This window comes from Elgaria multicarinata, chromosome 9 (assembly GCF_023053635.1).
Source record: "Elgaria multicarinata webbii isolate HBS135686 ecotype San Diego chromosome 9, rElgMul1.1.pri, whole genome shotgun sequence".
NCBI classification, from domain to species: Eukaryota; Metazoa; Chordata; class Lepidosauria; order Squamata; family Anguidae; genus Elgaria; species Elgaria multicarinata.
Window position 1 is genome coordinate 1,509,778 of NC_086179.1, and position 12,097 is coordinate 1,521,874.

The following is a 12,097-nucleotide window of genomic DNA, read 5'->3' on the forward strand; positions in this document are numbered from 1 at the left end:
CTGGGCTCCACAATTCAAGAAGGACGCAGACAAGCTGGAGCGTGTTCAGAGGAGGGCAACCAGGATGATCAGGGGTCTGGAAACAAAGCCCTATGAGGAGAGACGGAAAGAACTGGGCATGTTTAGCCTGGAGAAGAGAAGATGGAGGGGAGACATGATAGCACTCTTCAAATACTTGAAAGGTTGTCACACAGAGGAGGGCCTGGATCTCTTCTCGATCCTCCCAGAGTGCAGGACACAGAATAATGGACTCAAGTTAAAGGAAGCCAGATTCCAGCTGGACATCAGGAAAAACTTCCTGACTGTTAGAGCAGTGCAACAATGGAATCAGTTACCTAGGGAGGTTGTGGGCTCTCCCACACTAGAGGCCTTCAAGAGGCAGCTGGACAAGCATCTGTCGGGGATGCTTTAGGGTGGCTTCCTGCATTGAGCAGGGGGGCAGCAGCCACAACCCACCAGTTCACATCCAAACTTGTGAATGGCAAATAGAGTGAGCTACAGAAGTGTTTTAATTAACTGTCCATAAGACAGAAGAGAGGATGCCAAAGACATGCATCTGTGAGGACTTCCCACAGATGGGTTGCCATTGCAAGGAGGGTTGCCACCCACCTAACCGCTGTCATGACTCCTGCACCTGGCCCCTCATGTGACGCTGAAGAAGGTAAGAACATCAGAAGAGCCCTGATGCTGGAACAGACCACGGGTCCATCTCGTCCAGCACTCTGTTCACACAGTGGCCAACCAGCTGTTGACCTGGAGCACACAAGCAGGACACGAGTGCAACAGCACCCTCCCCAGCAACTGGGGTACAGCGGAGGAGGAAATATGCACTGCCCCCTTCAAGACAGCACCCTCAAGGCCTCCTCCTGGGCCCTCGTGGCCTGAAGATGTGGCCCTTCCACTTTCCTCAGACTCAGAAGGTCACTCCCCAATAATGTTCCCTTTCCCGCCACTTCATAGAAGCCAACAATTCCAGAGTCAGAGAAGGGCCCTTCAAGGCAGCCCAGCCAGCTCTTACGACAAAAGCGCAGGCCTGTCCAACCTTTGTAAGGCTTCAGTTGGCCTCAACTCTCTGCAGAGATGACATTTCTCCATAGCACAGCTGGCGGGTGCCACTGGGGGCTGCCCATGGTCTTTATTCCTGCTTAGCAAGACCTGCCTTGACTGGACTTTGCCCGGCTCACCCTGCCTGGGTGTCTGTTGTCCTGCTCCCCCTCTCCTGTGAACTGAAGCCCCAGCAGAACCACTGGTGGCCAGGCTTGCATTGGAGACCTTCGCGAAAAGGCTGGAGACCTGGTGACCGTTCAGATGCGCTCAGTGAACACGGTTTTACACGGCAACATTAAGGGTTGCTTTCATGCTGCAGATACCAGCTAGCCCATAGAGTTGCAAACCTGGCTGCTGAAAAACTCAGATTAAAGATCACCACTGGAGATGGGAGGCGGCTGGCTCAAGTTAAAGGAAGCCAGATTCCAGCTGGACATCGGGAAAAACTTCCTGACTGTTAGAGCAGTACGACAATGGAACCAGTTCCCTAGGGAGGTGGTGGGCTCTCCCACACTAGAGACATTCAAATAAATAAAATAATTACCCACATGTTTAGTTTTTAATCGGTTTTTATGTGTGTACTGTGTTTTAGAGTTTTAAATTTTGTATACTTGTTTTTACCTCAATTTTAGAATTTCTGTAAACCGCCCAGAGAGCCCTGGCTATGGGGGCGGTATACAAGTGTAATAAATAAATAAATAAATAAATAAATAAATTCAAGAGGCAGCTGGACAACCATCTGTCAGGGATGCTTTAAGGTGGATTCCTGCATTGAGCAGGGGGTTGGACTTGATGGCCTTTTAGGCCCCTTCCAAATCTACTATTCTGTGATTCTATGAGCTTCACTCCTGGACTGTAGGATCCAACGTCCCACACAAATGAATTTGTGGGTACTTTCTATAGAGGTTTAAATTGCAAAGATCAGCAACAAAAACTCCATGCTAAATCCATGCAAGCGAAATGTATGCTTGGGAACCTAGCAGAAAACAGACTGAACCCAGTGACTAGTAGCAGAGATAGGAAGCAGGAAGGCAAAATAACGACATTCCAAAGTTAACATTTGCCTCTTCAGTCAAAGCACAGTTAAAAAAAAAAAAAAAACCCACAGGAAGCATTTTCCACAAAAAAGGCTGATCTGATGAATGGCAAATACCCGGTTCTGTTTTCATCTCTCATTTCTTCCTCTTGCTTTTCATAAGAAGCCTTCGTAAGCAAACAAGAGACTTTGCTAAATCAAACCATCAGTTTGGCCGCACAGTGCACATCTTCCGTAAAGCAAGCACCACGTTTCAGCTTCCGGCAGGTTTCCTCCCGCAGCCCCAGGGCCTTTTAGAATGAGATCCACCTTCAGTGATCTTAAGTCCCGGGTCACCAGCCTTTAATTCCTCAGATATTATCTGAAGGTGAAAGCGGAGAGGCGAAGCCAACATGCCCAAAAGGAAGGTGTGAATCTCACAGAAGCCAACAAGCAAACGAAACTGAAGTGTACTGAACTTCCGAGGGATTGAGACCAGGAGCAGGCCCCTGACCACGGTGGGGAAAATTTGCCAGGAGTAACCAGACAACCTGTGAGCGACACAAGCGTAAGCATGTGGTTTGCTCTGCTGGCCCATTAGAAGGACCCCAGGGCTGGGTCCTCCCCTGCCTTCCTCCTGAGCACAGTGGCGTCCAGATGGCCTGTGAACAGTCACTCTCCTAATCTCTCCTCCTGGAGAGCTAATCCCCTTGATTGAGTCAAAGCAATCCCTAAATTATCTGCTTATTCCCAGCTCCTTCATTTCCATGCACGGCTTCCTTCCATCCTTCATCTGGGCTGAGTCTTATCAGCTGTGGCTGGCCTGTCCCCTGGGCTCTGGGCTCTTTCGGCTTGATGCCTTTTCCAAAGTAGGAGAGATCTCCATACCTGTCAAGAACCCTCCCCACTCCCTTGGGGTGGCCCTCAGAGACAAAGACTTCCTGGCAGGTGCTGGAATTTTCTCCCAAAAAGAGGTTGCATGGACAGCTATGTGAACACAGGAGGAACCGTTGCAAGGCGTGTGTTGGCCAAGATACTGGACCACACGGAACCCTGCATGGGTCAGTCTTTTCTCCATGGCCTGCATCTTGCTCCAAATGTTGCCCAGCACCATATGGCTGGATCAGCTCATAAGAACAGCCATGGTGACTTTGCTACTACAAGATGGTATGATAGCCACCAGGTTGGATGGCTTTAAAAGGAGATTAGACTAATTCATGGAGGAGGAGGAGGAGGAGGAGGAGGAGGAGGAGGAGGAGGAGGAGGAGGAGGAGGCGGCTTTCAACACCTACTAGATATAGAATCATAGAATCATAGAATAGTAGAGTTGGAAGGGGCCTACAAGGCCATCGAGTCCAACCCCCTGCTCAATGCAGGAATCCACCCTAAAGCATCCCTGACAGATGGCTGTCCAGCTGCCTCTTGAAGGCCTCTAGTGTGGGAGAGCCCACTGCCTCCTTAGGTAACTGGTTCCATTGTCGTACTGCTCTAACAGTCAGGAAGTTTTTCCTGATGTCCAGCAGGAATGATGGCTATATATCCCCTCCAACAGTATCAGAGACCATAGGCTTCTGTATACCAATGGCTGGGGAACAGCGGCAGGCGGAGGAGAGGTGCCATTGCGCTCCTGTACTGCTTGTGGGCTTCCCAGAGGCATCGACGGTCAGCTCCTGCAGGCAACAGAATGCTGCACTAGAGAGGCCTTGGCTCGGATCCGGCCCAGCTCTCTGACCTTACGCATGTGCCAACAGACAACACAGGCATGCGTCATGCCCTCCTCAAGAACCCACACAGGAGTCCCACGTGCTGCCTGCCTTTGCTCATATGAGTGCAGGACGTAGCCCAAAGTGAAGGCCGTGTTCCCTAGGATACACCGCACTGGTCTCAGGCTTGGTCTTTGCCAGTGGTATGGTCAAGCAGGAGCCCAGTTGTAGCAGGCCACACATCTGGAGGGCAGCAGCTGGAAAGGCTGAAGGTGGAGCAGCGGAGCAGCTTTTCTCCAGCACGCCCCACGGCAGCCACGCAGAGAGTTTCTTGTGCACAGTTCTGGCAGCCATATAGATCAGTTCTTTTTCTCAAGCACCCTGAAGCCTCCCCTCGAACAATGTCATTACGTCGTTGATCTTCCCACTTGGGTGATCTCCAGCAAAGGGAGAGCCGGCAGGCAAAAGTCTCCCTCCAGCCCAGTCCTTTAATCTACTTTGTGGCACCTTCAGCTGTACTAGTGGCTCAGTGACGGGGACTGTTTCTTTGGAAGGGGAGCAGAGAGGAATTCCCACCTAGCCGGAGCAGCTCCACTGCCTTCTGCCCCATCCATCCATCCATCCATCCATCCATCCTTCTTCTTCTTCCTGAAAAAGCACAGCACCTGAAAGAGCGCTCAGTCCTTCACCAAGAAAGGGGGGGGGGAATGAATTAAGTCCCCTCCCCTCCCCACCTCAACTTTGTTCTATCACGGGCTCAAAATTTGCTGCAGAATGTTGATGTTTGCAGAGAACCACATGGCCTGTTTCCTGAGTGGTGGCCCCCAAATTCAGGACTCAAAGGTGTTGCAGCTCCTCAGGTGCTGCTGCTGTACAAGTTTGCTTTAGCCGCAACTTTCTACCCTTCTTTCACCTGTCCAGGCGCTTTGGCAAAGCCAACAAGCAGCCGCAAAACAACGTCAGACTGGAATTCTGCAGGAGAACCAGGCTGTTCACCTGTTAGAGGTTTACCCTTAAAGGTGGCCTAAGAATAACTGTAGGTATATGAATGAACGAACGAACGAACGAACGAGGTACCAGCCAAGCAGCACATGAAGGCACCGAACTACTCCACCACTCCAGTTCCTTCAACCGCTTTGCTGCCCCAGCACAACACACTCCAGGCCTGTGCTTTCCAGCGTCATTTCCAAACCCTGAGCCATCTTTTTCCTGGTGGATATAAGACACTTCAAAGGAAGCCCTAGTGCTGCCAGTCCCAGTCCCAGCGCAGTGCAACGCCTCGCAGTCCACTGTCTGGGCGGCATTTGAAAAGTGTGACGTCCCTTGAACGAGCCCTCGTCCCCTCCCCTGTCTCTGCCCTTCCTCGCACGCACATACGCAAACATAGGCTCACAGACTCCTCACAGACACCCATCTCTGGGTTGGGCAATGCATGGTTAATAGTGGGAGGAGGATTATAGAAGGCAGATGCTGGAGCTTACCTGTGGGAAGTGAAGTTGTCATAGGAGCCCACCGTGTAGTGGCGGAAAAGTCTCTTGGTCCGGTCTTCTCTTGTTTCTGCAAGGAAAGAGGAGACATTTCTCAGAGGACTGGAAAGTGGGGGAAGCAGGTGTCTGCTGGAGCCCCTTGTACAGGCTTCTGTGGTGCTCCCCTCCCTCCGCACACCCGTTTCACAGAATCACAGAATAGAAGAGTTGGAAGGGGCCTCTAAAGCCATCGAGTCCAACCCCCTACTTAGTGCAGGAATCCACCTTAAAGTATCCCTGACAGATGGCTGCCCAACTGCCTGTTGAAGGTCTGTAGGGTGGGAGAGCCCATGACCTCCCGAGATCATGGGTTCCATTGTCATTCTGCTCTAACAGTCAGGAAGTTTTTCCTGATGTCCAGCTGGAATCTGGCTTCTTTTAACTTGAGCCCATTATTCCATTTCCTGTACTCTGGGAGGATCGAGAAGAGATCCTGCATTGAGCAGGGGGTTGGACTCGATGGCCTTGTAGGCCCCTTCCAACTCTGCAATTCTATGATTCTATGAGATCCTGGCCCTCCTTTGTGTGACCACCTTTCAAGGATTTGAAGACTGCTATCATGTCTCCCCTCCATCTTCTCTTCTCCAGGCTAAACAGGCCCAGTTCTTTCAGTCTCTCTTCATAGGGCTTTGTTTCCAGACCCCTGATCATCCTGGTTGCCCTCCTCTGAACACGCTCCAGCTTGTCTGCATCCTTCTTGAAGTCTGGTGCCCAGAGCTGGACACAATACTCAAGATGAGGCCCAACCAGTGCTGAACAGGAGGGAACCAGTACCTTGCGTGATTTGGAAGCCAGACTTCCATTAATGCAGCCCAAAATAGCATTTGCTGTTTTTGCAGCTATGTCACGCTGTTAGCTCGTATTCAGCTTGTCTCCTACATGGTACTTTCATTCCCCCCTTATTGTTAACGAGCCCCCAAACGAAGACACTTGGACAGCCCTCCTGAGCACACGACCCCTCGGAGGTGCTGCGATGTAGGCTGAGTGGACAACATCCCTGGGTGCATGGGGAGGGGCTTGTGCCACCGCTTCACTGCGCACACAACTCACAATTTTCCAGTACTTGTATGTGCATGATTGATGGTTTTGCCACAAAATTCCCAGAGGCAGTGCTGTGAAAAATCAAGAACTGGGCATATGATATCATCCATCATCTTCAATCTACCACTTGATATCATAAGATCTCTATGATACAATGAAGCACTCCTGTCGACTGGTGCTTGATTGGCGTCTGGCTTGGGAACTCCTCCCCACACTGGGCTCAGGTGAGGGAGCCTCTTCCGCTGCCTCTGGGAGGGGGACGTCCTCCCCTGGCACAGAGAACTCGGGACATCGCAGCCGGGCCAGAATGCAATCTGGCGCTCAAGGCGCTTTCGAAAGAGGGACACAACCCCGTCTCCGGTTCTCTTCTTGTCGCCCAACTTGTAAACGCAAAGAAATGCAGCCGGCATCCTGGGAAGCAGCCCTTGCCACTCGAACGATGGTTTCCACAAAGGTAGCTGCTGATGTGGAGAAGGAGTTGGGCTCAAAGGTGTGCAGGACGGTGCCCCCAGTTGCCACCCGCGCCACAGAGAACTGGAGGTGGATCTTGTAGCATTAGAGCTCTCCTTGCAACTAGAAGATCGGGGTGGGTGGGTCAGGTTCCGAGCACGAAAGGCCTTTTGGAGAAGTATCCTGCAGGTTGGCCCCCGTCCTTGAACAAGACATCAAGGCACAAGTCTTGTGGAAATGGCCGCAGAGGGCAGGGCAGGAGCCTGCAGGTGCAATGCCTCCTCGTCACCAGCAGATGGGGGGCTTCCCCTACACGGGAGAAACCGCGGTGGATCCCGCTGAGGAAGCGGCGCTTCACCGGTCTCTGCTTCGCAGGTCATCGGAAGCGCTTCAGCAAACGCTTCGGCGGAGACCCAGCCTGGGAGGGCAGGGTTAGTGTTAGCCTTCCGTTGGCTTGGCAAAGCACCCACAGCTGTGCTGAGCAAGGGCAGGATGGTGCTGGGGTGCTGCTTGGAGTTGCCAGGCTGCTCTTCCAGGTTTGGCAGGCACTAAGACAGGGCCCCCTTCTGGCGGCCACGGAGCTGCAGAGCGCATGGTGCTCGAGCGCATCGACCCACCTTCTCAAAGAGCAGTAGTTGACTTCCACAGCCATTGAGCAGATATGGAATCTGCCCTCGTGGCTCCCTTTGGCCCCGCTCTGTATGCAGAAAGAGGTGGGAGGCTGAACGAGGGCAGCTCATGAGGACAGAAACAGCGTCTCTCTCTCGCTCTCGCTCTCTCCCCACCCCTGCCCCGCCCCACTCCTAAGCCATCTGCATTGTTGCCTTCGAGCATCCCAGGGGAAATGGCTTTTCCTGGATCTGTAGGCAGCTCTTCAGTGCCAAGCCTTCTGCTGGCAAAGTGCAAACCCTGAAAGGGCAGCAGCAGCCAGGCGGGAGAGTGCCAGTCCAAAGGCACCCACGGGCATCGTCCCTTTCCACGCCTGCGGATCAAATAGAGTGCAGCAGGGGATATACCGGCTGGAGAATCATTTCCTTCTCTCTGGAGCTGCTGGGACGGGGGAGGGGGGTGGGGAGATGCGTACAGATCTTGCCATGTTCCCAACACATCAACAGATCCCTGATCTCGGGCGGGGGGGGGGGGGCGAGGGCATGCAAACACACCCGGACTCCTTCTTTCTCTGTGCACACAGACAGGGGTGCAAAAGGCAGCCTTGCCTTCCTCGAAAGCAAAGAGGCATATTCACGTTGTGAGCACAACGGCGCACACTCCTCCAGAAGGATAAGGAGAGCCAGGAAATTCTCTCGCGAGCCGATAGGTTGCAGAGGGTTTCTGGGGAAATGGGGTGGGGGTGCGGGTGGGGTGCAGGAGGGGTGGAGGGAAGGCAAAGAGTGGCAGGTCTTGGTGAGGATCAGTGCCATGTGACAGCAGAAGCAGGGTGCCAGAGGCATGGTTTTGCCACACAGTGTGGTCTGTGAACACAGTCCAAGGCGACCAGACAGCAGGGCAGTGCCATTCCCTGGCCAGGGGAGCAGCCGACCGGCAGATCCTGGCAGCCGCCCATTTCGAGACGCTAGCAAGGGCAGGAGAGCCTGCCAATGTGCCCGTGGTGCTGTGACATCGCGCCGACCCCGGTGGCGTGAAGAGGCAAGAGGAGTGCTCTGGGCACAGGTGTGTTCTTCATTCCCCATCATGCAACGCCACTTCTTTCGGTCCTACTGTTGCTGCGCACTCCGAAGCGGAGACCGTTTACCTAGTCCCGAGAAGGACTTCCTGGTGGGGAGCGCAGAGATGGCCGTGCCAGACACCTCCGTGTGGATCCTCTTACTTTTATGCTTGGCTGATCTTCTGCCAGGCCTCACTGCAGCAGCAGCCCTGGGGGAAACCGACTCTGAGAGCCAAGGAATCAACGACAAACGTGACCATTGCTTTGCATTTGGCCTATGAACAACTATTCGTCACTGCCAACATTTTAGTTTTCTTGTGGGTGGCCTTTCCCAGATTGAAGACTGCAGAGAGCCGGTAACAACAGACACAGCAGAATATTACGTTGCAACCCAATGGAACAACAGCAATATTGACTGCTGTAACAGTTTTGGGGGTGAAGTTTTATTATTTTATTTATTTATTATTGCATTTATATCCCACTGTTTCCACTCCAAGGAACCCAAGGCTGTGTACATAATCCTCCTCCTCCTCCTCTCCATTTTATCCTCCCAACAACAACCCTGTGAGGTAGGTTGGGCTGAGAGTCTGTGATTGGCCCAAAGTCACCCAGTCGGTTTCAATGGCTGAGTGGGGACTAGAACCCGGATCTCCCGACTCCCAGTTGGACACTTTAGCCACAACACCAGGTTTATGTCTTGCCGCAAGAGTTGCCATTCTAGAGAGTGCTTGGACACCCCCACCCCAACACCCCCACTTTCTATCCCTGCACGCAATTTTACACGCCTGTTGCACTTTTACACGCCTGCCCCCTCAATGCCCATCCCACCACACGTTTACAATATATCTTATTCAGAATTTTCAAGACTTCTTACAAATCAAGAAATCAATGTGAACAACCCAAATAAAAAGAAAACCAAGCCAGAATTAATAAGAGCCCAACGTTATGTTTTAAAATGCTCTTCTGACGTTGTTGTTCACATATCATTATACTACAAATTGTATTGTAATGTGGAAAGGATATATCCATTGCTGGAAAAGATGGCGAGGAAGCAGAAGAAAGACCAGTTTCTCTATCATAATGTAAGGATGTAGAAATATGTATTTAGAGGGAGGCAACAGAGGCAGCTCCCTGGTCTTTGACGAACTGCAGGAAGAGACAGGGATGGACGAGCGTTCTGGGTGGAGCAGCTGAGTTGTACGCATGAAGTCTCAAGGCCCATCCCTGGCTTCTTAAGGCAAAAGGATGAGGTAGCAGAACCTTCCCCAACCGGGTGCCCTCCAGATGCGTTGGACTACAACATCCCAGACTAGACGGCGCTATCTTAGATGGGCCATTGCTTGATTCAGCATGATGCAGTTTCCTGTGATGTCAGATATATTTGATGCCCTGACCTGTCTCAAGAGACATACAGACTGGAGGTGAATGGGGAAGTGCAAGCCCTCAGAGGGGCCATTCCATGTCACATACAGAAGTCATTCAGCAAATGTGGGACACAGAAGCCATGGGTCTGAGAAGGAAATTCACCCCACCCCCGAAGCTCTGAGCAGTAAAAAGTATACTTAGATTGTAAGCCCTGTGGAGGCTATGGTCTATCTGTTGTTGATGGCAAGGCAATTGGGGGAACCCACCAGAGCTCATGTCATAGACTGGGCTGCAAGTATAACAAACATTAGGATTCTCCCTCCTCCCACCAGCAAACATGTGAGCCCTGGAAGCAAACTGTAAAACCTGGAAAGAGGCATAAGGCACAGTTTACTGGAGACAAAATATGAGTCTGCACGGCAGTCTCCTGGTGGCTTTCTTGCGCTTTGGAGGGAATTTCTCAAAGACTCCATCATTGTTTAGAGACTGAACTTCCCCTGGTCCCAACAAGCCTTCCAGTTTCAAACAAGGACTGGTCAGGCAATGTCACGGCCCCTGACAATGGAAGACTCAATAGAGCTACAGGATGCTCAGCCCAGGGGTACCTTCGTACCTCCTCCCACGCCCTCCCAGCTGGAGGATGCAGCCATACCATCACCTTTAGACTCAGAAGATGGGTCCCCAGCATCTCATAAGAACATCAGAAGAGCCCTGAGGCTGGATCAGACCAAGGATGCATCTCGTCCAGCACTCTGTTCACAAGCAGGACACAAGTGCAAGAACTCCCTCCCACCCATGTTTCGCCAGCAACAGTTGTACATAAGCATACCACCTCTGATACTGACGATAGCATTGAACAATCAGGACTAGTAGCCATCAATAGCTCTATCCGCCTCCATGAATTTGCCTAATCCCCTGCTAAAACCATCCAAATTGGTGGCCATCACTACACGCTGTGGTAGTTGTTATAATCCATCACTGAAAGGGTTAAATGATATTGTTATGGTAGATTGGTGGGGCTTCCTCAAGCTGCTTCAAATGACAAATCATTGGTTTGAGCTTGAGATGGTTGCATAGTCTGATATGGGGGGGGGGCTGTGGGGAGAAACCTTCAGGAAGATCCCTTAAGAGACTCTAGATGTCTATTTGACCCATGTGCAAGAAGACCCCAACTAATGTGATGGCATTTCACACCCCTGAACTAAAGGCTGTGGCTGTTATTTAAAAGTTGACATGGAAAGACAGTATGGTTGTGTTCCAAGGTCACAGGAGCTACGATTCTTAAGGCTTGGTAGCTACTGATAAGAAGACCAGCTTCAACACATGCTCAGATGTGGGTTCTGAGCAAAAGACTGTGCCAATGAGCTCGTGCTGAGCACCCACTAAAATAAGGAGGTACTGGGAACATCCTTACTTGATGCCTTTCGGTTCAAAAATTATAACAACAACATCAACAATGGCTGGGAGGAGGCGTAGATGGTGCAGATGACCGTGAGATGCCAGAAGATGACCACGAGTTCAAAGAAGATGTGCCAGGAGGAACACATCAATCAAGATAACGCACCAAGATTGGGGGATTTCAGCGAATTTTCAAGAAAGTAAAAATTAACCCTTGAAGGAGTATGCTGGGACCACACGGTCATAAAAGGTGAGATAGTTGGGGGATAAGTAAACATCTCACTTTGTAGTCTCACCACCACTGGACCTCATTTCTGGTTGTTCCATCTGAGGCCCCACTTATGACCAGAAGAAATGTACAGAGGCTGAGGTAGCGAGAGCTTTTCTTTACTTTTACTTCACTTTGCTTCACTCTTTTGCCTCTAAGCTTCACTGGACCACCAGACCAGGATTTGGGTAACTATGGATCTCTTCAACATTTAGGCCCTCAGATAATTCAAACTCTTTGATTTGTATGAATATGGGACTTAGGCTCATTTCAGAAGATGAGATTTAAAATTATTTCTAAACTTCTTTATCTTAAAAGCAAACTCCTTCAGCTCCAAATTTAATTAGACTTTTGAGTGCTACTAACCACATAGGTTCCAAGTTTAATACTTATCTACCTAAATGAACTTAGTAATGTTTTAGCTTGGCTTTCTACATTCAAGTATAATCATAGAATAGCAGAGTTGGAAGGGGCCTACAAGGCCATCCAGTCCAACTCCCTGCTCAATGCAGGAATCCACCCTAAAACATCCCTGACAGTTGGTTGTCCAGCTGCCTCTTGAAGGCCTCTAGTGTGGGAGAGCCCACAACCTCCCTAGGTCACTGATTCCATTGTCGT

The 12,097-nt window shown here is 51.0% G+C and overlaps 1 protein-coding gene across 1 annotated transcript in view; it reads right to left on the reverse strand.

The window, feature by feature from the left end:
* SHANK3 (SH3 and multiple ankyrin repeat domains 3) overlaps positions 1–12,097 on the reverse strand; it is a 391,738-nt gene that overhangs the window by 99,450 nt on the left and 280,191 nt on the right. The window contains exon 15 of the mRNA XM_063134473.1: positions 5,247–5,322. Coding sequence (XP_062990543.1) covers positions 5,247–5,322 — 76 coding nt within the window. The remainder of the gene's footprint in view (positions 1–5,246; positions 5,323–12,097) is intronic.